This window comes from Corvus hawaiiensis, chromosome 14 (assembly GCF_020740725.1).
Source record: "Corvus hawaiiensis isolate bCorHaw1 chromosome 14, bCorHaw1.pri.cur, whole genome shotgun sequence".
Taxonomy (NCBI): Eukaryota; Metazoa; Chordata; class Aves; order Passeriformes; family Corvidae; genus Corvus; species Corvus hawaiiensis.
Genome location: NC_063226.1, coordinates 7,090,980 through 7,115,048, shown reverse-complemented (window position 1 = coordinate 7,115,048; position 24,069 = coordinate 7,090,980). Strand labels below are relative to the sequence as shown.

At 39.8% G+C, this 24,069-nt stretch overlaps 1 protein-coding gene across 13 annotated transcripts in view; it reads left to right on the top strand.

The window, feature by feature from the left end:
- The window catches only part of LOC125333100 (integrator complex subunit 6-like), a 40,463-nt gene extending 17,611 nt beyond the window's left edge, over positions 1-22,852 (top strand). Inside the window, exons 3-20 of one of the 13 annotated variants that reach the window (XR_007206765.1) lie at positions 755-904; positions 1,322-1,411; positions 1,727-1,910; positions 2,799-2,927; positions 4,796-4,959; positions 6,060-6,212; positions 7,808-7,940; positions 9,573-9,740; positions 13,818-13,912; positions 14,670-14,780; positions 16,443-16,658; positions 17,159-17,282; positions 17,835-17,977; positions 18,322-18,553; positions 19,163-19,555; positions 20,920-21,013; positions 21,438-21,739; positions 22,176-22,852. Coding sequence is in view for 10 of the 13 variants with exons in the window: in XM_048318719.1 (XP_048174676.1) it covers positions 755-904; positions 1,322-1,411; positions 1,727-1,910; positions 2,799-2,927; positions 4,796-4,959; positions 6,060-6,212; positions 7,808-7,940; positions 9,573-9,740; positions 13,818-13,912; positions 14,670-14,780; positions 16,443-16,658; positions 17,159-17,282; positions 17,835-17,977; positions 18,322-18,553; positions 19,163-19,555; positions 20,920-21,013; positions 21,438-21,537 (2,679 nt within the window). In the remaining 3 variants the exon portion in view is untranslated. Of the gene's footprint in view, positions 1-754; positions 905-1,321; positions 1,412-1,726; positions 1,911-2,798; positions 2,928-4,795; positions 4,960-6,059; positions 6,213-7,807; positions 7,941-8,136; positions 8,218-9,572; positions 9,741-11,384; positions 11,423-13,817; positions 13,913-14,669; positions 14,781-16,442; positions 16,659-17,158; positions 17,283-17,834; positions 17,978-18,321; positions 18,554-19,162; positions 19,556-20,919; positions 21,014-21,437 lie in introns of those variants that run through there. The other 12 variants (XR_007206764.1, XM_048318719.1, XM_048318720.1 and 9 more) reach the window with 12 other exon arrangements.
- The last annotated feature ends 1,217 nt before the right edge of the window (positions 22,853-24,069 follow it).

The window sequence follows — 24,069 nt, the reverse complement described above, 5'->3', positions numbered from 1 at the left end:
GTACCAATTCTCTGTGAGCTGGTCTTTTCTAAAATAACTTCCCAACTGTGCAGCAAGCCACTTTTAAGGGGAAGGGAATGTGAATCATACCTGTTGGGCCTGCTTACCAGAGGGTCCAGAGTGCTTGGTTGGACTGATCCATCCTCATCACTTGCTGTTCCTTTGATCCCTAGGCTTTGTCAGCAATAACTTTTTTAAAGATCTCCAAAATTTTAAGCTGTTACACTGAGACACTCTGAACAGTGATTTGATTCTTACATAGGGTGTTTGCAGCCACTCCTTTCTTTCCTTCCAGCCTTAATTTATGGAAGGAAGGACAAAAGGGGAATGGGTGCATGCCAGAAGAGGCAGTGACATTATGCTGCTTTTATCTTGGTTTTACCTTTGCTGTTACTTTGGCAGCTGCATTTCTGATTTCCAAAATGGGCAGTTACTCCTAAAAAAACTTTCACCTGCTAAATCCAAATACTTCTATTAACAGCATCATCTCTACAGCAGTTTTCATGGTAATGCAAAGTTTTTCCAGTGTTTGGCAGTGTATGTGTTTCTTGAGTCTCCCATTGTAGGTGTAACCATGTTTCACATCAAGTTGTGCATACCTGGATTAGGTGTGTGCAGCATGTAAATGGTGCAGTGCATCCGTTAATCAGGAATAGAATTAATTTTTGTTGGGAAGAGAGATAAATGCCAGCTTGCAGTTGATTGCAGTTTGCTGCTAGAATAACTAATAAGCTTTTTTTGTTTTATGTAACAGGCTGGATGGAAGGAAAACCACGCAACATTCATGAATGAACTGAAAAACCTTCAGGCTTCAGGACTAACAACACTTGGTCAGGCACTCAGGTCGTCGTTTGACTTGTTAAATCTCAATAGATTAGTGTCTGGAATAGACAATTATGGACAGGTAACAAATCTATTTATAGTCTTCTGTCTTTTATATTTCTATGTTTTTTGAAATGATAGTTGGTGAGGGATTTTGGTGGTAAAAGTTTGGTTTTACATTTAACTTTCTTTTTTACTGTTGGATAGCTCTGTGTAGCTTGAACTGGCCACTTATTATGGCCACTGAAAACACTCTGGAAAATGCTGGCATTTTTTTCCTTACTGAACTACAAAGAAGCAGAGTATAAATGTCCCAACTATAGACACACGAGAGTAGCCCATCTTGTGTAGTTCTGTGTGGTTCCACACCTATTTAAAAAATAACAGGATTATTTTGAAAGATTGCTTATCTTACTGTTTATTTTATAATGGCAAAAATACAAGCCTCTAAGCCTGTGTGTTAAGGTTGCTCTTAGCATTCTTGTGCTTTTGTCTGTAGGGAAGGAATCCATTCTTTTTGGAGCCATCTATTTTGATCACCATCACAGACGGAAACAAACTGACAAATACAGCTGGAGTCCAAGAGGAGGTAAACTTGCATTCAGTCCTTTCAAGTTATGATTGTGCAAGTTGGTGCTACGCTGAGATGAATATTAATTGGTTCTTTCCTGCTAATCGGACTTCTTCGTCGTTGACCTGTTTTTAGAGAAACTAGAAACCAGCTATCCTGTCACTGCTCAGCCCCTGAATTCATAGTCTGTAAAGGTTTTGAGATGAGAACTTCAGATAAATTAGTGGGTTGGAGTGAAATTGGTCTTTTACAGATAAATGAATGAATTTGGATATGATATTTTTAGATGGTTTGTCAAATACAGGAAAATACTCTTAAATCTTTTTTTACCAGCTTCATCTTCCATTGAATTCTCCTTTGCCTGGAAGTGAACTAACCAAAGAACCATTCCGTTGGGATCAAAGGCTGTTTGCTCTGGTACTGCGTTTGCCAGGAGCTGCATCTGCTGAACCAGAGCAGCTTGGGAGTGTGCCTACTGATGAATCTGCTATCACACAGATGTGCGAGGTTACGGGAGGTAACTGGATGCTTTTTTGCTTTGCTTCACATTTGGCATTTGCCTTGAAATATTTCTTTTCCTTTAATTCACCTTCACCTCTTCCTGTTTTCTCTCTCTGAATTACTCAGTGTCCATGTCAATCCATGTGGTGCTTTCTTGGATTCTAGTAGCACAGGAGAACTTTAAAATAAAGCAGTATTCCTATTTCAGATCTAGATGTGAGAGCATTTTCTAAATGCAGTAGGAGGTTTTGGAAAATTCCTATGGTTATTCTGGAGGTTGTCTTTGCTCATCATGAGGTTTGGTGGGGGTTTTTTTGTCTTTGTGGTTTTTTTGTTTTGTTTTGTTTGTTTTTGGTTTTTTGTTTGGTTTTTTTAAAATTTTTTTCTAAGTGTTGAATTGAGCAGGACTGCTATTAGTGAGATGTTAATTCTGCTGCAGGGCCGATAAGCTAAATTTAATCTTAAAATAATTCATTCTGGAGCCTATTGCTTGATATGTTGATCAGATTTTTTTTTTTTTTAATTGGTGCTTGGAGAAATTGTTGTGTTAGGAGGAGGAGGTTTGGGTAGACAAAAGCAGATAGATTACACAGTCTTGGTGACATCAGGCCTTCCTAAGGGCCTCCGTAAACTTGGCCTTGGTCCAGCCTGATGAAGTCTTAATGGCCTCATTTAGTAACAAGTAAAATCTCAGCAGGTTGTGGGTTTTTGGTGCTTTTTCTTGGTTGTATTGCATTTGCAAAGTATTTTGCCTTTTACATAAACTCGTACAGCGTTTATTGCTATTATTTTGGATAAAATTGCAAGCCTTGGCAGCCTGACTTAGGTAATAAAACATCTTCCTTAAGTAAGATAACTCAAAACTTACTTTTCTATTTCCCCATGTAATTTCTCTCTTTCATAGGTCGTTCGTACTGCGTTCGGACACAAAGAATGTTGAATCAATGTTTAGAATCTTTAGTTCAAAAAGTCCAAAGTGGAGTTGTTATTAACTTTGAGAAGTCAGGACCAGACCCAGCTCCTATTGGAGAAGGTACAGTGATTGTTGGGTTCCCCCCCCCCCCCCCCCCGCCAACGTTTAAGACAAAATGTTTTGTTTGTATGTTAATGTCGTTAAGTGTCCTCCATGTCCTTCCTGCCAGCTTTTCCCTGTAGTGTACAGGATGCATCTTTTACAAGTGTTAGTGTTTGATCCTTGCTAAGTTAAATGATGCCGTATGTCTGCACATGCTTGTATGGATCATCTAGTGCTGGCTGGCTCTGTGTCACTCCTTTTACCTCTTTTTGGATGGCTGAGGAAAGTGAATGTTTGCAGGAAGCATTTAAGTTTGAATTACAGTGTTGTCAAGACTGTACTTAAAATAATTAAATCTAGCGGTAGTGTATTTAAACACTTAAACATCTCTAAAGCAATCTCAATGCTTAATTTTCTGTACATTTTCATTCTGCTAATTGATCACAGAACAGTAAGTTTCAGGTGAATGTTCTTAGCCGCGAGTGAAAAACTGTGCAAAGAACAAGGAATTTCTTTGCTCCCTGTGAGTTGAGTGCATAAAAGGAAAGAGGAAAGTGCATTCCAAATATGAAGCAGTTCTTCAGATTTGCAGAAGTTCATGGCTTAAAGGAAGAGGAGGGGGCTGACCAGTTCCAATTTAGGAAGTTAGGATCCTGGAATATCAGAAAACATAATAACGTTTAGCATCTCCTGAACATTTTAGCAAAGCCAGCTTTATTCCTGCTTTCATTCTAGAATCAGCTTTTTCTGTGTTTGTTTTCTCCTTTTGCTTATTTAAATGTCATTTTATTGGAAGGCTTTCCTATAACACTGTGCTGGACAGCACAGCAGCAAATTCCCATGTCTCTGGTGGCTCAAATGTTCTCTCCTATGTGGCAAAACGACTGGTGAAATTTGGGGCGTTCTTTTGTTCATTTTTGTCACATTTGAATGGTGATGGACTATGGATATGAATGTTTAAAAATGTCAAGACTTTTCATCTGTATGGGAATTGAAAAAGTCCTAAACTAGAGAGAAATACAATAGGATTTACCCAAGCTGTAAAAATCATTGTTTTTATAATGCAGAGAAACCAAACTGATGTATCGCTGAAATATGGTTTCCACAGTATTACTGGCCAGTTCTTTAAAGCAAGGAAAACTAGTAATGTAAAATCTTTTTAAAACAGGGAAGATTGTTTAAGTGGGTGATCTCTGCTGTGCTGTTTGCTTTGCCAAGCAGTCTTTGAAAACTGATGGTTACATCTGTAGTGCTACAAAGTTCTTTGTCCTCATCGGGCAGGGGTGTCAGTGGTGGTGCGCTGCAGTGGGCTGGCAGGGAGCACTGGCCTTTGCAGCAGGCTGTGGGGTTTAAGTGATCTGTGAATGGCTGTAATTAAAAATTTGGCAAAAGCTGCCTCCTGCAAGATGCACCCAACTTCTCCAAGGAATTTTGCTCTTTCAGTTTCCACTAGTGGCAGCATCAGTCACTGAGCATTGCAGCCCATGTAGAAAAGTAAATGCCAATTCTCAGCTTTTCCAGGTGCAGCAGAACCAGCAGCAGTAGCTTGGTGCTGCCTGTGGGAGCTGTTTCAGACACTGAGCTTAAGCAAATACATTCTTCCATAATATGTGAGTATGCCTTGCTGCACTCACTGTGTAATGGCTGTGCAACAGGAGCAGAAGGGAGATCAGGGCAAATGTTGTAATTGTTTCTCAGATGATTCTGTGATACACCTGGATGCTCAGGTTATTTCAGCCTCTGGTGTAAAGATCTGTATGTCTTTGGAACAAGAGTAATGAAATGCCTTACTGGCTGCTAATACAGAAATTTTGCTAGCAGACAAATGCATGCATGTAGCTTTTCATTTTCTTTTTGTTTGTTTTTTTGCTTTGTTTAAATTTTAGATGGACTTGTTGATTCATCCAGGCCCATCAATTCATTTGCTTCTCAGCCGTGGCATAGTTGTCATAAACTCATTTATGTACGGCCTAACCCTAAAACGGGTGTTCCTGTGGGGCATTGGCCAATCCCAGAATCTTTTTGGCCTGATCAGAATTCACCAACACTGGTAAGTAAAATAAGAACTGAAAAAAGGATTCTGCACTAACAGTTGAACAGACTGAAAATAGATAATGGATAGAGTAGTTTTTACTTTCTCTGTTTATAATATGATGTGACTTTGCTTTAGAAGGTTAAAACTGTTTTTAACAGAGTGGTATAATCTAATGTGGATACTGTAACCTGTGACATTTCTTGTATCCAGAAAGTTCACTTCCATATGGTTAGTTAATTTGTTGAATGGTTTTTAAAGGTTATAAAATTGAACTGTAAGTACTTCACGTACCACAAATCATAGTGAGCCTATTAAATTTTAATCAAAACTTTATAAAATTCATTTACATGGAAAAAGGAGTATTTGTTTTTGAAAGAAGATCAACCATGGGGTTTTTTTTCTTAGTGTTACTTCATGTGTGAACTCTTCTTTCACTAGCAGGAAGAATTAAAACTGAAACAGAAGAGCTACTCCCTGCAGAAAATGAGAAAACAGTATTAATGTCTCGTTTTCTTACTGACATGATCATACATTTGGCATGCCTTACTAGCCTTTCTAAACATCTCTCTTTTGTTAGGCATATTCTGTTCCTGCACTTTGCAAGTGCACAAGGTACTGTCTGTCCATTCCCCTTGCTCCCACTTCCTGATTAAAGAGGGTTAAAAAACCCCCAGAGATTTGTAGAGAATTCTTCGAGAGGTTATTTGTGAATTGAGTGCAGTCTCACATCTGTTTTTCTGTGAACATCAAGCTGGGAAGAAGAGTTGAAGTTTCCTTTAAACCTCTCTCTGTTGTTGTAGCCTGATTGACATGAAGGCTTTTAAATATCAGGATAAATAATGGCATATTAACCATGTTTTTCAGTTGGTGGGAAGAGTGTATCAGTGTGTGAGCATTTTTTTTCAGTTAGAGAAATATTTAGTTAATCTATATTCTGTTATGGGAGCTTGTATTTTATTCTCTTCAAAGGAGTATTGTGAAAATGGAGTGTTTTAAGACTTGCAGGATAGTAAAATACTGGCTTTAGGATGTTTTTAAGAGAATTGGTTTGTTTACCATAGATATGTGAAAATTGATACCCTTTTGAAAATTGATACTCTTTTTCCCCCTTTCAGCCTCCGCGCACAGCTCACCCTGTGGTGAGGTTCTCCTGTGTGGATTGTGAGCCCATGGTCATAGACAAGCTTCCTTTTGACAAGTATGAGCTTGAGCCTTCACCCCTCACCCAGTACATCTTGGAACGAAAGTCTCCCCATACCTGCTGGCAGGTACTTGCCCTTTATTTGATTCTAGAAATGTAATGGGTAATCTGAGGTACTTCAGTCTTTGCAAGCCTGGAGAATTGAGGTCTGGTTCAAACTCTGCAGCAGATGAGAAGAAACATGTCAAGGTTTCACTTACCTCCTTTCTAAGAGAATTACCAGGAGTCAGAATGAGTGTTCCCTCCACAGGCTTTGTAATCTCATTTAATTCTCTTTCTAGGTCCACCTCATTTTGCTAAGAAATATGCCTCCCAGGTTCCATTTTTGGCTAAATTGAAATTCTCCGTAGGCTTCCATTTGCTTACAGGGAAAACCCAGCACTAGTTTCCATCATGTTACCTAATGAACAGATGCAAATCATTTTCCCCAGATGGTTGAAGCTGCTAATGGGAAATGAATGGAAACTGTTGATCCTGTTGACTAGATTGGCCTTGAAGAGGTTGAAGTTCTGTTGCTGAAATCCTTTGTCACATGCTCCTTTTGTAATTTTTTATAAGTTTCTGTGTCCTCTGTAAAATAAGGCTCCCTTCTTAGTGGTGTTCTTTTAAATAATAGCTTAATGTGTATACCAGGAGTATGCTTAGTATGATACTTTAGCTGGAAAGGTGAACTTGGAGGTGTCTCTGGTTTTGTATCCCTAATAAATACTACAACTTAGTTGAAAAAATGACATGCATATTCAGAAGAAAAATTAAAGTTACTTTAAAAAAACTAATTTCTAAAAGGTCATTTAAACATTAATAGGTACATTATTTGCCTGAGTTACTAAAATTACTCTGCTGTTTTTCAAAACTGCTTTTCCTCTCCCAGCTACACATCAGACTCTTACAAATCAGAGAAATAGGCTCATTGTCATAGAAACCATGTAACAAACCCAGTTCCTTATGCCCCAAAAAACCAGAGGATAACCACTTGCTATTTCCTGCAAGGTTTATTTTTTTCTAGGAAAACTATTTTTGACTTAGATGTGGGTTATTTTGCTTGCCTCAGTCAAGAATATCTACCATTTTTATCCTGTTGTAATACTGTTTACATGTATTGCTTTTCAGGGTTAATACCCTCATATATGTGCACTTAAAAAAATAAAGTCAGTTTTAAGAATGTTGGCACGGGGCATAATCAAGATGTTTCTTGTTTGTTTGTGGTTGGTTGTTTTGTTTAATTTCTATGCTTAAAAACATTTTGCATTTCTTTTTATCAGTGTTGTAAATATTAGTTGTGCTATTTTTGAGTCAGCAGACTAATTTCAAATAGCTTGTTTATTTAACATTCCTTCAACAGATGTACCCTAACCTATTCTAAATCATTGGAAAAACTCTTCAGGGCATCACTTCACAGTAGTTTCACTAAAGCAATAAAGATTACTCTGTGAAGAGCATTTCCACACTCACTGGGCATACACTAAATGTTGCATGTCTCAGTTTTGTGACTAGGGAATGTAAGTCCATTCTCAGCCCTGATGTGTTCAGGTTTGTCTGTTCTTGATAATTTACTGTCTTAATGCAGTTGGATTCAGATTGATTTGAATTTTTAAATGCCCCATGCTTAATGTTCTTCACCTTCTTCATTCTAATACAGTGATCTCTCTTATTCTTTGTCAGGTATTTGTGAGTAGCAGTGGAAAATACAGCGAACTTGGCCACCCGTTTGGGTATTTAAAAGCAAGCACTACTTTAACCTGTGTAAACCTCTTTGTGATGCCTTACAACTACCCTGTTTTACTTCCATTGTTAGGTAGGTAACACATCTGCATTGGACTGCCAGTGCAGCTGCTTCAGAGTTAAAGCAAAACAATAATGGTTGGTGTTCTGCCTTAGTTTGAGACGTTATAAAATAATGGAGCTCAGAGAGTAGAGAATGTTGCAAACTCTTTTGAAATACTTTGGGAGGAGAGGATTTTCATACCCCCTCTCCCTTTTTTTCTCTCCAGCAGAGGAGGAGAGCTACCTGCTTCCAGTGCATGTTTGATGCTGTTCACCTCCTAGACACGTAGCCTCTTCCTTAACCTGGAGTAAGCTTCAACCTCCATTCTTTTCCCTCATTTAGGGTGTGGTGTATCCAGGTTTTGCGGTTGCTCTTGTAGCAACCTATTTTTTACTGGAAGATGAGATGCAGTGTTTGTCACGGGTGTTGGGAAGAGGGATTTCCCTAATGCAGTTTAGAGCAGTAAGAAGGAATTGTGCAGTCAAACAGTCTGCATTTCTTCCCTGCCCAAAGGAACAGGTTTTGTTTTTGTTTTTTTACTCCCACAATGAAATTACTTTCTAAGGAAAAATGATATGAAAAGGTGCTATACGAGTAAGTGCCACAGTAGTTGTGGTTGGTAGAGATCTGGCATAAAGGTAATGGCAGAGAGGAGTTTCCAGGGTGCCACTAACCCTTTCAGCTGCAGATGCTGCAAGGCTTTTTTGTTCTATTTTTTTGTGGGTGTGTTCAGTGATACAGAAGAACAGTGATCAAGAGAATTAGCATTGAGTCTTACTGTCTTACACAGGATTTTTCCATTCATTTCTAGGAAAAAACAGAACATAATTCAGGAATGCTTTTTCATGATCCTGGTCATAACCAAAAAAGAAGAAACTTGTGCTTGCTGATAATGTGTCTTTTATAATAAGTTATCTATGTAGCCTGATAATTGTCCCAAAGTGTGCAAGAAGGGTGAGAGTTTCTGTGACTTTGTGGTTCCTGAAATACTGCAGCAGATCCACTAGCTGAAAAGCCATCACTGATCCTAAATTAATTTCCCTGTTCGTTTTGATGTTGACATTTGCAGTTCCGCTGTGTCTTTCGTGGCAGCTCTTGTCTTCCCCCTGCCTTTTTTTTAACAGGGGTGTAAAGCTCTTCCTTCTCTTTGAGGAAAGGCACTTTTCAGTGTATGTAGTGCTATTCTGCAGTTTACTCACCTGGTAATCCCACTTCTTATATTTCCGAAGGCTCTTCAGAGGAAAATGCAGAGGTTCCACATTGCCTGAGATACAAAGTAGACGTTTTCTTGACGGCATGAATCCCATGCATTCCATATTGTTCACACAAACACACATAGTGTTACCTTCAGATCTCCTACATGGACTTGATCTTTGGTCTCTAAGGCATGGTGGAATTAAGTTCTGTGGAGTATACATTCAACACAAAAGTAGATCTGGGCCCTTTTCTACTTAGCAGTACAGAAAATGAGTGAGATGATAAGCAGCATGCCTGGTAAATTATTTGTAGATGTTTTTAATAATACTGCCTCTGTATTTGGCTCTGTAGGTGGGTAGGAGCACTCCCCGTGTCTCCCTTCATATGTACCAGTAGTGGATACTGATGGTTCAGCAGAGGACTGATTTGAGTGTGTAAAACCAGTTTTTCATTATTCTCACCCAGATTTAAAAGGATGTGAGAACTCCCAAGACCAGGAGAAGTCTGCTCCATTCAGCCACTACCTGCCATATTGGTGCATCAGTGCGGTTCTAGTGGCTCCTGCGCTACTGGTAGAATATTGTGTTGGAGGACTGGTTGGGACAGTACCATGGATAATCTCTGTTCCTTCTGGTGACTCTTTCAAAGACAAAACCACTTTACAACTGTGTATTTGTACTGTATTATCAAATGTGTTCAACCTTATAAACAGTTAGTAAGATGCTTCTGAATTTTTTTGCTTGCATTATTTTTTCCTCCTGCATTCCTGAACAGGGGAAGTCTTAATTCTCTTTTTGAAAAATAGTGTAAGGCAGCCCTAAAAACAGGTAAGATAGGTAGGGATGAGGCAGCTTGCAGGTGATACTCGAGCAAACTGAAATGAGTTGTAATGGTCCTTGGCTGAAGGAGGTAAATTGTACCACATCCTATAGCTTTGGTGATTTTATGTCTTGGTTTCTGCAAGAGTGGATTTGGGCATGTTGTAGCTTCTCCTGGCTTTTAACTTACAGAGCATGTGTTCAGGAGCTTTGTAAGGGAAAGGAGCCAATTAATAGGACTTGGTTAAAACAGTGAAGCCCCACAGTCCGTGTGTTAATGGAGTCATGCACTGTGTTTGGTTGTCTGACAAAAACGCTGGTCTCTGGTCCTCTTACAGTGGTGATGGATAATGTGGGATGTACAGCTGGAGCTGAGTGGCTCCAGTTTGCTCTCAGAAAGCTAGAGAGAATCCTGACTAATTTGGTGGTGGTTTGCTCCCAGAACTGACGAGGTGCAGTTCTTTCTGTTCAGTGGGAGGCTGCTGAAGGCAGAGCTTTTTGCAGGCAGTTGCTGACGTGCTTCAATGCTGAATTCCAGGCCCATGGATGATAGGAATTTCCTCTTGAAGGATTGTTGCAAAGCAGTTGTACTTCAGGTGCTGTTGTTTAAAAACATTTGTACAGCCAAGTTTGTGAAGCAGAAGTCAAAGGAGGGGTTTTAGGGAGAGCTAAGTAAAGACGAGGTGTATTTCTAAATGCCTCTGCCTTGCCTGAGATGTTTCCTTGGCTCCTTTTAGCTGCATAGGTGGGAGGGCAAGCACTGCTGGGCAGTAGGAGTGACTGTTCATTGGAAGTGTCAGCAGAAGCAGCAGTGAAACAGCCAGGTGGGAAATGCCTTGAGAAGGTGGTTAATACCCTTTTTCTGTGGGTCTAAATATGCCACAAGATGAGCATTTAGAAAATGTCTGCCTGTGAAGGACTGCAGCATGGACAGTTTCGTTTGTTGCTTTTACAGGCTCTGTGAGAGAACCTGCAAGTAATGGTGTTATATTTTGGAAACTAAGGGCTGTGTTCTCACCAGTGTGTACACAGCCTGCTGTGGCTCTGGGAGGGAGAGTCAAATACATTTTGATACATTTTATATCAATGGAGAAACAGTGACACAAAATACTGTTCTTGGTTAATGATGGATGCTATTTTCCATTGCAGTGCCTTGTTTTTGGTTAGATGATTTGCAGGGAAGGATACTCTTTTCTGTGAATGTAGAATCATGAATCGAGGAGTATATCTATTAGTGCATAATTAGGAGAATTACAGGAGTCAACAGGGAATGGTGATGTACTTGCTCAGGTGGAATTTAATGTGAGTGGTGATTAAAAAAAACCTGTTAAGTTTTACTTTGGGTTACATGGTGCATGAACTGTTGTAATTTAGGCTCCAGTTGAACTACTGAAATTACATGCTGACTCTTCTCTCTCTCATGCTCTATTTTTTCTTAACTGTTCACTGATCTTAAAAGGTGCATCCAGCCCCCTTCTATAGTACTGGGTGTTAAAGGTGTGTATTATTGTCCTGTTTGTCATGGTTTGGTTGTTTTGTACATTAATCTGAAGTGGATAAAGACTGCAATACAGTTTTTGGTTAACTGGTCTGTGTGGTTTTACCCAATCTCTTGAGTTATTACAGCTTGCAGCCCTTTCCTAATGGTTTTTAATACCATGCTCCCAATTATACAGTGCTTTTAGCTTCCTCTGAGTTCAGAAGTAAAAAGAATTCTGCATTAATTCTGGATTTCTGAACTATACAGAAATTAGTATCTGAAAATAATTAGGTAGAAGTGAAACTGAATTATGTAAGGATTTTTTCAATATTTTTTGATTTTTATCTACAGAAGCTTGGGGTTTAATCTGTGAAAGACATAGTTAACTGGATTATTGTTAGTTTGCTTATTAGTATAAATCATCACGTGCAGCCCAGGGCACAGGGGAAGAAGTGCCTTTCAAGTGCCTGTGTTGCAATCTGCTGACAGTGTGTGTATCAAACTCTTGAGCTAGAGGCAGGTAAGATGCTGATGGTGAAGTTCTCTTTGAAACTTGTGGCTGTGTTTACCACCCTTTCAAGAGGGTGGCAGTTCCTGCAGTGAGTTTGTGCTGTGGGGAGACTCTTTAATTTTAAACAGACAAATCTTAGCTGAAGCTCTGCATAGGTTTGAGAACTTTTTCCTTTGATAGAAGTGATCAGGAAGGTTCTTTTGTTTTTGGTGTCTGGGAGTAGAGCTGTGCTGTGGATGGGGACTCCCAGCTGGCTGAGCTGAGGAGTAGCTGTGCCATGTCACAGTGCCTGTGTGCAGTTGATGGTACAACCTCACAGTGCAGCGAGACACTGAGTGCTGCAAGACAAGTGCTGGTAAGGGGTTTAAGGTTCAAGCTGTACTCAACCAACTCATAGACTGTAAAATATTAGGACATACTGTAATACTGAACATCTTGCTTTTTAGGGTTTTTTTAATGTTGACTTTTGAGAGGGGTGTAGTTTAACTTGCATTTTGCTACAAAAATGTAATAGATTTATGAGATAAGAATGGATGTTATTTTTTATTTGCCATATGTCATGATATCATCCCACATTCGTTTGGATAATAGAACTAAGCTTGAAGTATATTGAGATTTCAAATGAAATTTTGATTTGTCCTCTTAAACTCCAGCCCACTTTCTTCAGGCCAGGGAAGAGAAGAAGTAGCATTTGTAGTGTGGTTTTTATATGTAATGCAGAATTAATTTAGATGGGAAAATACCTGTAATTGAGTGGGGTTTGTCTATGAGAACTTGGGAAGTAGTATCATAACATCTGTTCAATTTATGCAGAGTACTATGCAAGTCAAATTTTCTTCTCCAAATATACCTGAAAACTCAGTGTGGAGAAAACAATTGCCTTGTTGCATCTGTCTTTCGCACACCCTTTTCCATGCATCTCTGTCTCCTGCAGCTCTCCCCAGTTAATTTTTAGACATCCCTTTCTCCAGACCTGCATATCCTTCCATTAGCCTCACTTTGGCAGCACTAAGAAGTGCCAACACTACTAAGAAGAATCTTTATTTCAGTGGATAATTCAAGATTTCAAATGGTAAATTGCAGGATGCTGTGTTTGGTGTAGAGACCATGGCCACAGTTCATAGTGTGCACAGCAAATAGGTCCACACTTCACCTCAGTGATTCCTAAAAGACCAGGTGTACACCTGTAGTGAGCAAAGTGCTACTAAAACAGTATCCAAAGGAAAGAAATTCTGGTTGCCACTCTCTTAAAGGGCAGTAGTTTTTGTAGCTAATTTCTGTCTCGTCTGTACCTGTAGGAGACTTTGCTGCCCTGGCATGAGGCAGGTGCTGTGGCTGGAGGTAACCCCTTCTCTGCCAGGTGCAGCTGCTGCTGTTGGCAGCAGTTCAGCAGAGCTGGCCAGAAGGATTCCCTGATTGGATTTTTTTAGTTTTTCCCTTTGATGCTAAAGAATATTTTTACTGGAGACCAGAATTCATCATACAGGTTGAACAGAAGAAAGCTGGTTTGAAAATGGAAATTGAACCAAATTAATGTTGTTTGATTTAATCAGATACAGGGACTCCCTGATGTGCAAGAGAGAGGCAAGGGAGGTGAAACTCTTAACAGGTGGATCTGTTGCACCTTCCATGCTTCTGGTAGTTGTGTGCACTTTTCAAGTCTGATGTACCTTGTAAGTTTGCTTGTAATGGGGTCTTGCTCTGGATTGCCTACTGCAGCTAGGACTGGGGATTCCCAATCCTTCACACCTAAGATTAAGAGCAGTTTTTGGGGGGAAGCCCCATTGGGAGATGGGTGGAGGGAGAAAACAGGGGGAAATCTGGCACGTACGATTTTGGACAAAGTTAAAGGTCTGGGACTGTATAAATGACACCTTCTTTTGTTGTTTTCCTTGTTGCAGATGACTTGTTTAAGGTTCACAAACTAAAGCCAAATCTGAAGTGGCGACAGGCTTTTGACAACTACCTAAAAACAATGCCTCCTTACTACTTACTGGTATGTTCTTCTTCTCATCTCATCCTCCGGGGTACAGTGGCTGGTGTGACCAGAGTCCTTTGCATCACACCTCTTCCTAGTAAATTTTTTTTTTAATCTAATTATAATGGCTTTTTAGGTAGTTAACATTCTGCCTTTCAGAGGTATGTAGATTAGAGCAAACATTTTTAAGAATTAAAAAAATTTGTAGAAATACTAAGTAGTAGTAGTTATGTTAAGATATTAAGTGTTTAATAAATGTGTTTTCTGATCATTAAATATTAAATGAGTTTTGATCAAAAATACTTCAGAATGTTCAGAGAAACCAAATTTAGCATTATTTTTGTAACTGGATAAGGAAAATGCAGATTAGTTTGTTTATTAATGTGGGTGAAATGCTAGATCTTGGGAAGCTGATACTGACTGGACCAAATGAAGGGTGGGGGGAGGCACTGTGTCACCTTTTACGTGTAGCTTGGACAATGCACCTCAATATGGACTTGCATCATCCCGGCTATTCTGGACCTGAGCCTTTGAGTGGAAATTGCCAGCGGCACCACGCTGTGTGGTGTCTTGGTGATGTGGCATAATGTCCATTGTGAGCTAGTTAGACACCAAACTCATGTCAGACGTTATCTGAATAGACTTGAATTTTAGTGGCCAAAAGTGGAAAAGCTAGAGCACTAATCTATGTGCCTTAGCTTCCTATAATTGAGCTTATAAATTTCTTTTTTAAATATTTATTCTCTTACTATTGTGTATTTTGTTTTCCTTATAGCCATTAAAGAAAGCCCTAAGGATGATGGGAGCTCCAAATCTGATATCAGATAATTTAGATTGTGGACTTAGTTACAGTGTTATCTCTTACCTTAAAAAACTCAGCCAACAGGTAGTATTGATAAAACCTTTGCAATTAGAAGTGCGTTGATTATTTAGTTTGTGGTAATCTCATTATAAAACAGTTAATCCCTGTGGGAGTTCATATGGGTGTGCAGCATATATTATAATTGAAGATTGGTGAGCATTTCTCTGCAAATATGGATGAATCCAGTGTGATTCTATAGCCAGTGATTGTGCCTTCTGTAAGTGGGGGAGAGGAATGCAAAGGAAACCTCTTCAGCTATACTTTAAATGCTAGACTTTAAACTCCAAAGATAATCACTAATTGGATTTATGGCTGCTCTTGCCATTTTTCTTCACAGCTGAAGTCAGAGGCTTGCTTTCAGCCTCATGTTCATTTCCACGTGTCCCTTGGCAATGTGTATTTTCCAAAAAAAAGTGTGTTCTTGTCCATGGGGAATAAAATCATAGTTCAAGCTTTATATCCGAGCCTCCTGTTTCCTTCAGGTCAAAGTCATTCTATGTGTTAAGTGTGACCTGGTGGGAAATATCTTACATATCTTACATATCTTTTTCTCTTTGCCAAGACTGCCATTCCAGGTGTAAGGGCCTGGAAGCTCTTCCTTCTTAGCATGAGGGGCTCTTACAGCAGTAGTTGAATATCTAGAAGGCAGTGGGGAAGCAGTGCAGCCTTTTACAAAACAAAAATCCTCCGCCTTAAAGAAGGCACAAAATACATCCCAAAGCCTCTGAAAAACTGAGCATCTACTAGACATAAAACTTCCTGTGGTATTTTGGTAATCTAGTGATATGCAAATTCGTATTATTTATCTGCACTATGGAGTTGGAATTACTTGAGATGGCTGCTGTGGCTCTCACATTCTCAGCACATGGAACAGTTTGAATCTGTGGAATGCATTATAAACTCCTGTATAGGCACAGGCAATTCCAGAATTCTGCTGTGCTTCTGCTGTCCTTAAATTCAGTTTCCCACAGATAATGAAGCAAACTCTGCAGAGGAGGAGCTCTGGGGGAAGTGGGTTGCAATCACAGTGGGTTTTGGGGTTTTGGTTGGTTGGGTGTTTTTTTTTCCCTTTGGACGTATTACTAGTGGGTAAAATAAAACTTAACTCTGAATACAGTTAGAGCTTAATACAGTAAAATTCTCTGTAGCTATAATAAGAAATCTGTGCTAATTGGAGAAGTGATACATTTTTAGAAATTGACTCATAAACCAGATTTCTTTTACAACTTTTCCCCCTGTATTGTTACAAACATACAGGGCAAACCTTAGTTCATAGGTTTCTTGAAAAATAAACTGAAATTATATTACTACATCTGAATAATACTGTTGTTTTAGATGCAACTTTATTGTAACCTAAGGCATCCTACCTTCCATTTTGGTTTTTCTTTCCCTTTAAAGATGGTTCTTCAGGGACACAAGAGAGTCACAGACTTCCAGCAAAATCAGGGATATTCACAGACCTCCTACTGCCATATAAATTTAGATACACTGGCTAAATATTTTTCCATATGCTAGCACATTAGGATTTCTTTATGCTTGAGATCTAATCTATGTAATCCAATACATCCCTGGGTAGGTAGTTGGGAACTAAATTTGTAGTTTAATTCTGCTAATGTACTGTGTGTTTTGTACTGGAAATGTGCAATGCCTGCTGATTCTTTAACTCACGGTGTGATTCCATTTTAGACAAAAATAGAATCGGAACGGATAATAGGTTCAGTGGGTAAGAAAGTTCCACAAGAAATTGGAATAAAAGTGAAAAATCACTCCAGTGGCCTCTCCTTGGTACACAGTAGGGATTTTAAACAACTGCTGCAAGGGATCACTGGAGAATCTCCACTGAGACTATCGGAAATAAATGTTAAAGAATTTGCTGGATTCCACATAGGACTTTTAAACAAGGTAAACAGCATTGTGATCTTGCATGACTAAGCAGTTAATCTCATCTGTTTTAAACAAGTAACTTCTCTGTGTAGAAGTAACTATGTTACTACTTAGTGTAGAAGGAAGTACCTTCACTGAAGTGGGATGAGTACAGCATAGACATAAAGAGGGAGAAGAATAAATGCAATTTTTTTGCATTTGATTTTGGGACACTGTTTGAAATCCCCATGGTAGTAAACAAAAATTACTGTGCTTTAAGTGCCAGTCTCTGCAAAAGACAGCTATTGTTGTTCATCCATGAATTAACATGCTTACTCTTAATGGAGCTGAAGGCACTAATGCTGAATAAGGTCATGTTGAAAAGACAGCCACTGAGCTTGTTGTAGCCCGTTACAAAGGTCTAAACTTTCTTAAGAATATTTTTTAATAGTTAATGTTATTACAGTTCATAGTGGAATTTCTCCATGCACGAGAACTGATGGATTAGCTGAAAGTTACATATTTTGTTACAAAACTAGGATTTGAAGCCACAGGCATTCAGAAATGCATATGATATTCCTCGTCGCAGTCTTCTAGACCAGCTAACAAGAATGAGAACCAATCTTCTGAAAACACACAGGCTTATCTTGGGACAGGATGAAGGTAAGGAGTCACAGTTCTTCATTAACAGTTTGAAGAGAATACAGCTATTTTTGTTACTTCCTTAAGGCAGTGTTTTTTGTCTCTAGTGTGGGAGCAGAAGTAGCCATTGCATCTCTTGCTACGTCAGACAATGTCATTTTCTTGACTCTGAAGGGGAAGGAAGGAAATTTTTGCCTTCTGTCATGCAAGATGTCGTGCTTGCTTTGAAATTTAAATATAAGTTTCATGGGAGAGCTTTCGCATTCACCAGGGTTCAGCATAAAGTGATGGGGGCTTAAGGCAGAGAGGAGCTCTCTTTGTTTTTTGTGAGGTGCTGGTGGTCTAAAGATGCAGTTGTCAGCATAGAAATTAACGTTGCTTATTTTTTATTCTTCTGCCAGTTAAGCTCAGTTCTTGCCAGGCTTATTTCCACAATTGTAATCTTCTGCTCTTCCTTTGTAGTGAAGAGAAGTAGTCAGTTCTAGTTCTTAAATGCTAACACTTGGAATTGAGGTGTGTGAAGTTTGTATTGCCTTAATTTTAAGACTAATTAAGATCTCTTTTCTGTTGCAGACTGCCTTCATAGTGTTCCTGTTGCTCAGATGGGAAATTATCAGGAATACCTGAAAATGATGCCTTCACCTCTTCGGGAGATTGACCCAGATCAACCAAAAAGACTTCATACATTTGGCAATCCATTTAAACAGGATAAGAAGGTAGGAGGGGCCTTGCTGCCTGCTGTGCCTTTATATTTAACACAGCTTGAAATAATTAGTGAGTAGAATTTCTCCCCCACAATTACAATCTATTGCTAACCTGTGCAGCCTGTGGAAAGGAAGGATGTCTCTCCCATGTGGTCCAGGAGGAATGTGTACAGAATCGTGCTGGTTTACAGAGTGGCACTAGGCTCTCTCTGGTTGCCTTGGGTATCTCTGTTCTGAGAGCTGTCAAGTGTTCCAAAAGCCACTTAAATCTGAACACAGAGGGACTCAACTCATCAGTGGATTGGTGAAACAGTTGCTGTTTTGTACTGTTACTTAAATTATTACTTTCGTTTCAGGGTATGATGATAGACGAAGCTGACGAGTTTGTGGCTGGGCCCCAGAACAAGATCAAGCGCCCCGGGGAGCCCAACACGCCGGCGTCACTGAAGAGGCGGCGCAGCATGTCCCCCCTGCTGCGGCGGCCGCAGTCACCGCCCGTCGTCACCAACCACGTGGGCGGGAAGGGGCCACCCGCTGCTCCTGGCTCCCCCTCCTACCTGAACCTCAAGGGTGTCGCAGCAAATAAAGGTATACTGAGCTGTGGTACAGCAGCTTGGGTGGTGGGGGGATATGGGGAGGAAGGGAAAAGGTTCTGCCAGCGCATCTGTGCTTTGCTGTTATGTAGGACTGAGTTTCTTTTGTTGACCTAGATAAACAGGCTGCTGCTACAGCTAAGGAAATCTGAAATAAAAAAACCTGTTTGGAGATACTTTCGATCTCAGATCAGCTTTTAGTTTTTCTTTGTGTATTTTGTGGCAAAGAAGGAAAGTTAAAATATGGTTGTTTCATTTCCCACAAATAGGAATTGTCATACACACCTATTGCAGCAAATGGAGTGGGAAGAAAACTCTGTTAGCTGGGTTTGGGAAGAGAAGGAAAACAGGAGTTTACTTAGGAGTCATGACTTTGCACTAGGAATACAGAACGTGGTGACTTCACAATAGTGATAGGAGGTGGTAACAGTCCAAAGGGGAATCCCTTGGTCCCATCCACAGTTGAATAAAAGTATTGAGGTGTTGTCCAGCGCTGTCAGATTGCTACACAGCACTTCAGACAAAAAGGATACAGAACTACTTCTGTTTGGTTCTTTTGATGCTGCACTTGTGCACCAGTAAGGTATGTATTTTTCACTTGTAGATACCAGTAACAGTGTTGTCCAAGATGGCAATGGAGAGAAGAAAGCAGAAGATTGTCAGTCATTGGAGAAGCACATTGATGGCTTACCTGTGCAAATGGCTCCTGTGGTTCCAGCTGCTGTGGGAGAGGATGAGATGTTACCTAACGATTTAGACTCTCTACCTGTTGAATTCAATTGTTTAAGTGAAGATGGGTTGGATCATAAACCTGGTACCAATGCACTTGTTCGAGGGCCTCTGAATTACAGTGTGAGTGGAGATGACCAAAAGCGGGCCATGGAGTCTACTTCTGAATCTGTGCCAAATTCCTTTAAAATAACACCTACCATGTTGGAGGGAAACAATGCTGACATCAAAATTAAAGTGATGAAAGAGGTTCGCAAACCTGGAAGAAGTAAGTTATTTGTGTGTGTTTATTTTAGTAGTATATTATATGTGGTGTGGGTGAGAAGACTTTTCCTTGAAGGAGGGAGTTATTTTCAATATACACAGAACTTCAGACACTGAGTAATTTCTGGTTGCTCGTAAATGAGCAATGGAGAGGCAAAAAAGGAAATGCTGGGCAGGTGAGTTGAAGTTTGAACTTGGGCTTGGGAAGTTGAGTGCCAAGTCACCCTGTTTGCCCTCAAAGACAGGGTAAGTGGTATATGAGGTGCCTGGTGAAAGCAGCACCCTTCAGAGGTTTTGGTTTTGTTACCAGTGATCTAATAAGACTGGGTACTCTGCCTTAGGCTGCACTGCTCCTGTGTACACAAAGTGTACTTGATGCTCTGTGTCCATCAAAACTCCCTTTGCAGGGCAAAGGCATGTCTCTGTTAAGGGTGCATCTTGGAATATGTTTGAAAGGGAATATTAACAGTTAATAGCACAGTCGGGCTTTTTAAAATCTTGTGAGACTAATTAGTGGTGAAATGCTGCTGCAAACTTTCAGTAACTGAGGACTAAAAATGACATTCTGCAAAGTGGGGTCACCCAATTTTATACCAAATTCATGTTTAGTAAATGGTGATGTAGAGTAAAACACTGTGTTCAGTGTGAGTTGCCTGTCTTGCTGCAGAATCCAAGCAGTCATCAAAGAAGGAAGCTAAATTGTAGTGGCTTAAATATGTACATCTGTTCAGAGGTGTGACTGTTTATGCTCCCTCTGCCTGCTGCATCACTCTGAGCAGGCTCTTGGTCACAGCACCATAAATGTATTTGTACTGGGGTCAATTGTGGGAAATAGTGAAACAATGCTGGTTTTAAATTTGTTTCCAATTTGATATGTCCAGTTTATTCTTTTGCAGTGAACATATTTACCTTGTACCTGTGGGACAGTCATATTTTGCTCACACCCTTAGTTGATAATCTGTCTTTCTAGAGATCTAATGGCAACCTCTGCTTTCAGAAACAATGGCTCCAGGCCAGATCAGGGTTTGGTGGCCCTGTGCATGTTAACTGTGATCATGGAAATGGGAGGCTTCTCTCTACTCAGCCTGCGTTTTCTGAAGATAAATGTTCCTAGCTGCTGCTCTTTGAAGAGAACCTTGATCTTTGGTGCCACATTTGAACTCCCAGATCATCAGTATCACTTTAAATTATCTATCACCTCTCTTCTGCTCTTAAAGCTAATGCAGGTGTTTTTCTTGCCTTATGTGTTTTATCATACACAGATACATGAAACTGGGCTTTGTTTTTCCTTTTTGGCTCTTAAGCTTTTCTGAAATTGCATCTGCGACATTCATTTTTAACGCATGGTTGAATTTTTATCTCTTTTAGATTATGAAAAAATATTTTCTCTTCTTGAGGAGGTGCAAGGACCTATGGAAATTCAGAAGTATTTCATTGAATTTGCTATCAAGGAAGCAGCAAGGTTTGTGTAGATAGAAATGACTCAGAGTGATAAATATTAATTTAGATCGTGGTAGTAAATATTAAACTTTATCAGTGCTAGTATTTTGATTTTCTGTTTTGACATATTTAAATTATAATTGTTTTAGTCGTCAAATTACCATTACATTTATATGGAGTAAATGGTCTTTAAGTAAAGTTTAAATGTGAATTAGAGAGATACTGGGTTGTTACTGAAGACCAACCCAAAATTTGGGTGGGCTGGGGGGAGACAGATGTATTAAATTAAATTTTCTAGCCATTCTTATGCCAGAAATAAAGAAAGCTCTTCCATACTGGAAACAGAGAGCCTCTGGTAATATGATTTGTCATAGCTGAATATTCTTGAGTTGTTCAACTGTATTTTTGGAAGAAGAAATTTATGTTGCTTTCCCTCTCTTCTGTAGGTTTAAAAAACGGGTCTTAATACAACATTTAGAGAGAATACTAGAGGAACTAGATTTCACCAGCCCACCCAACAGAGTTAATCATGTCAACAGTAGATAATAATGTACCGGCCAGACGAATGTGGACTAGGAATGAGTTTGCTGTGCCACAGAAGAGTGGAAGAGGACGTAGCTGCTGCCCTCGCCATCTTGGCAGTCAAGTGATTTTACTGTCACAGTCTGAGAAGAAGCAGTGGAGCTTTAACTTTAAGAGCCTGATTCGGCAGAAGCTGGGCTATAACCTTAAGGATTTGCTATGAAAGGTGTGGCTTTTTCCTGTGGAGGGTGCTGTTTGCTCAACAGGCGGAAGAAAATAACCATTGCTGCCCCTCCTGCAGGTGATGAGAATTTACTCATTTGAACGCTGTCATTAGACATTTACGTGCTGTAGGCAGCAGGTTGCACTAAAATGGGGCACTGTCAAATGCACACACTGTCTGCATCGTGGAGAGAGCCCGTGTGTTCCCAAAAAAACCCTCCCAGAAACACCTGCACTGGTAAAATTGCATGTTGCCATCACAGAGACAAGGGTCTTGTTCCCAAGAACTGCTAGCCATGCCTTTAAACTTGAGATTCAGTGTAGATTGAGAGTAAAGAAACTGCTATTGTATTAATGAAAGCTAAAGACAGCCCTGTGACTGTTACCACCTGATGGTCACTAAACAATCTACCTCAGACTCTCTTCTGTTTTGTCTGCAGACATTATGAAAGTGCACCTGAGGCTTCCCAGGTCCCCGACTTCAGTTCTCTTTCATCCTGTGAGGAGGACGGAGATTCTTCAGGTGGCCTTGGCACACGCTGTGCTTTGGAAGCACTAAAAGGAAACGCTTTTAAAAACGTGTATTTTAATGTTCATACAAAAGAGATTATTTTGAACAGTATTGTTACCAGATCACTAATTTGATATTTTAACTGTATAAATTTTTTTGGAACATATGTATATATAAAATAAACCATTTTATTAATTTTTAAGAAGTGCTAATCTGAGGAGTCTGTAGCGGGCAGCACTGAGTTCCTCCAGTTGTCTGCTACCGGCAGACTGAGGATATTTTTGTAAAACCAGCTGAACCTGGTCTTTCACATCCTCAAACACAGCTTATGGTGTTAGCTGCAGAATGTGTTTGTACCCTGGAGCACCTGCCCGTGTGTCACTCAGCTTGGCCTCTGTGGGGTGCACATTTTTACTCAGTTTTGAGGGCACTAAGTTCCAGTTTGCCAAACCCTTGGTTACCTGAGCTGGTATTTTCTCCTCTGTTCCTCTTAACTATTTTGTCCAAAGGCAATGCCATATATGACAGAACATATAAAGGAGACTGAAGCCACCTGCGTGTAATTTTTTTTCTCTTTAAAGCAATACAGTAATGTGCCAGTATTAAGTGGCTGTTTGGATGAGTGTGTATTTTCAGTTGTTTGCTCATAACATCCTCTGATCCTCTAACAGCTTTCTTTAAAAGACAGGTTGAAATTGTGCTCATGCTAACTTGTGCTCTTGGCCTCATATGGGAAATATCCCATGGATTTCAGTGGACTGGCCAGGCAGGGAAATAGATTTTTGTGGTGAGCCTATACTTCTCTGTTCCTACTGGTATTTTTAGTACAAACCAGCCTGTGAGACATCTTTTCCATCCACTCTGAAGCAGTGGCCTTGGTTTCCTTGGAAGATGCAGTTTGCCCATTGGAATGACACCAGTGAAATTCAAGAAGGAAATGAAATCCAGCAACAGCAAATCTCTGTCAGGATGTATATGAATGAAGTGACATAGGAGAAGGCATTACTATAAATGTGTCCTGATTCTTACAAGTAACTTTTATTCATCTTTGCAGATGAATAAAAGTGATTTTTTTTTTCATTTTTTAAACCACAGAAATACCTTGGAATGATACAAAGGGGGATTTACTCCTTCAAGATTTCACATGGAAGCTGTTTGTCACCATGATGGACCTCCCATGCCAAATGTTGGACTCTTAAAAGGGATTTTATATACAGAGGGTCAGATACACTGTGCATACCTCGTTGTAAAATGGCCTGGTTAGAAGCATCAAGTTGCTTGTAATGTGCTATTCTTGAAATAGTAGGTGATAAGAGGAGACAGCTTTCTTCCATATAGTTAATGGCTGTTTAATTTTTATCGCGGATTCCAGAGACACTCACTTGATCATTGTGTGTCTGAGCAGGGGCCAAATTTTTAAGTAGTGACCTTGTTAGTGTGTAAATCTGCTCTTTTGGTGGGATGCAGTTGGCTGCCAAATCAGCTGCAGAGAGCTGGTAACTTTCATTCACTCATTTGGAATCTTGCTCCTCAGAAGCTGCAAAATGCTGTGTTCAAGTGCAAGCAGTGAGAATTTTCCCTTACCTTACCATTATCTTATCTGAATAGATTGAATTTGGGTTAGAATATTAGAGCAGCAGAAGCCATATAGTGAACTGGACATGAGTCTTCATAGGAAGGGAGGAAGAAAGATGTCCTCAGGGGTTGTGTCAGTGCAGAGATGAAGAAAAAGGAGCAACAGCAATTGTTGAAGAGCACACACAGTCCTGAGTTCCACATGGACCACAACATGGACATGGCTCATTTGGGAAGCAGAAAATATT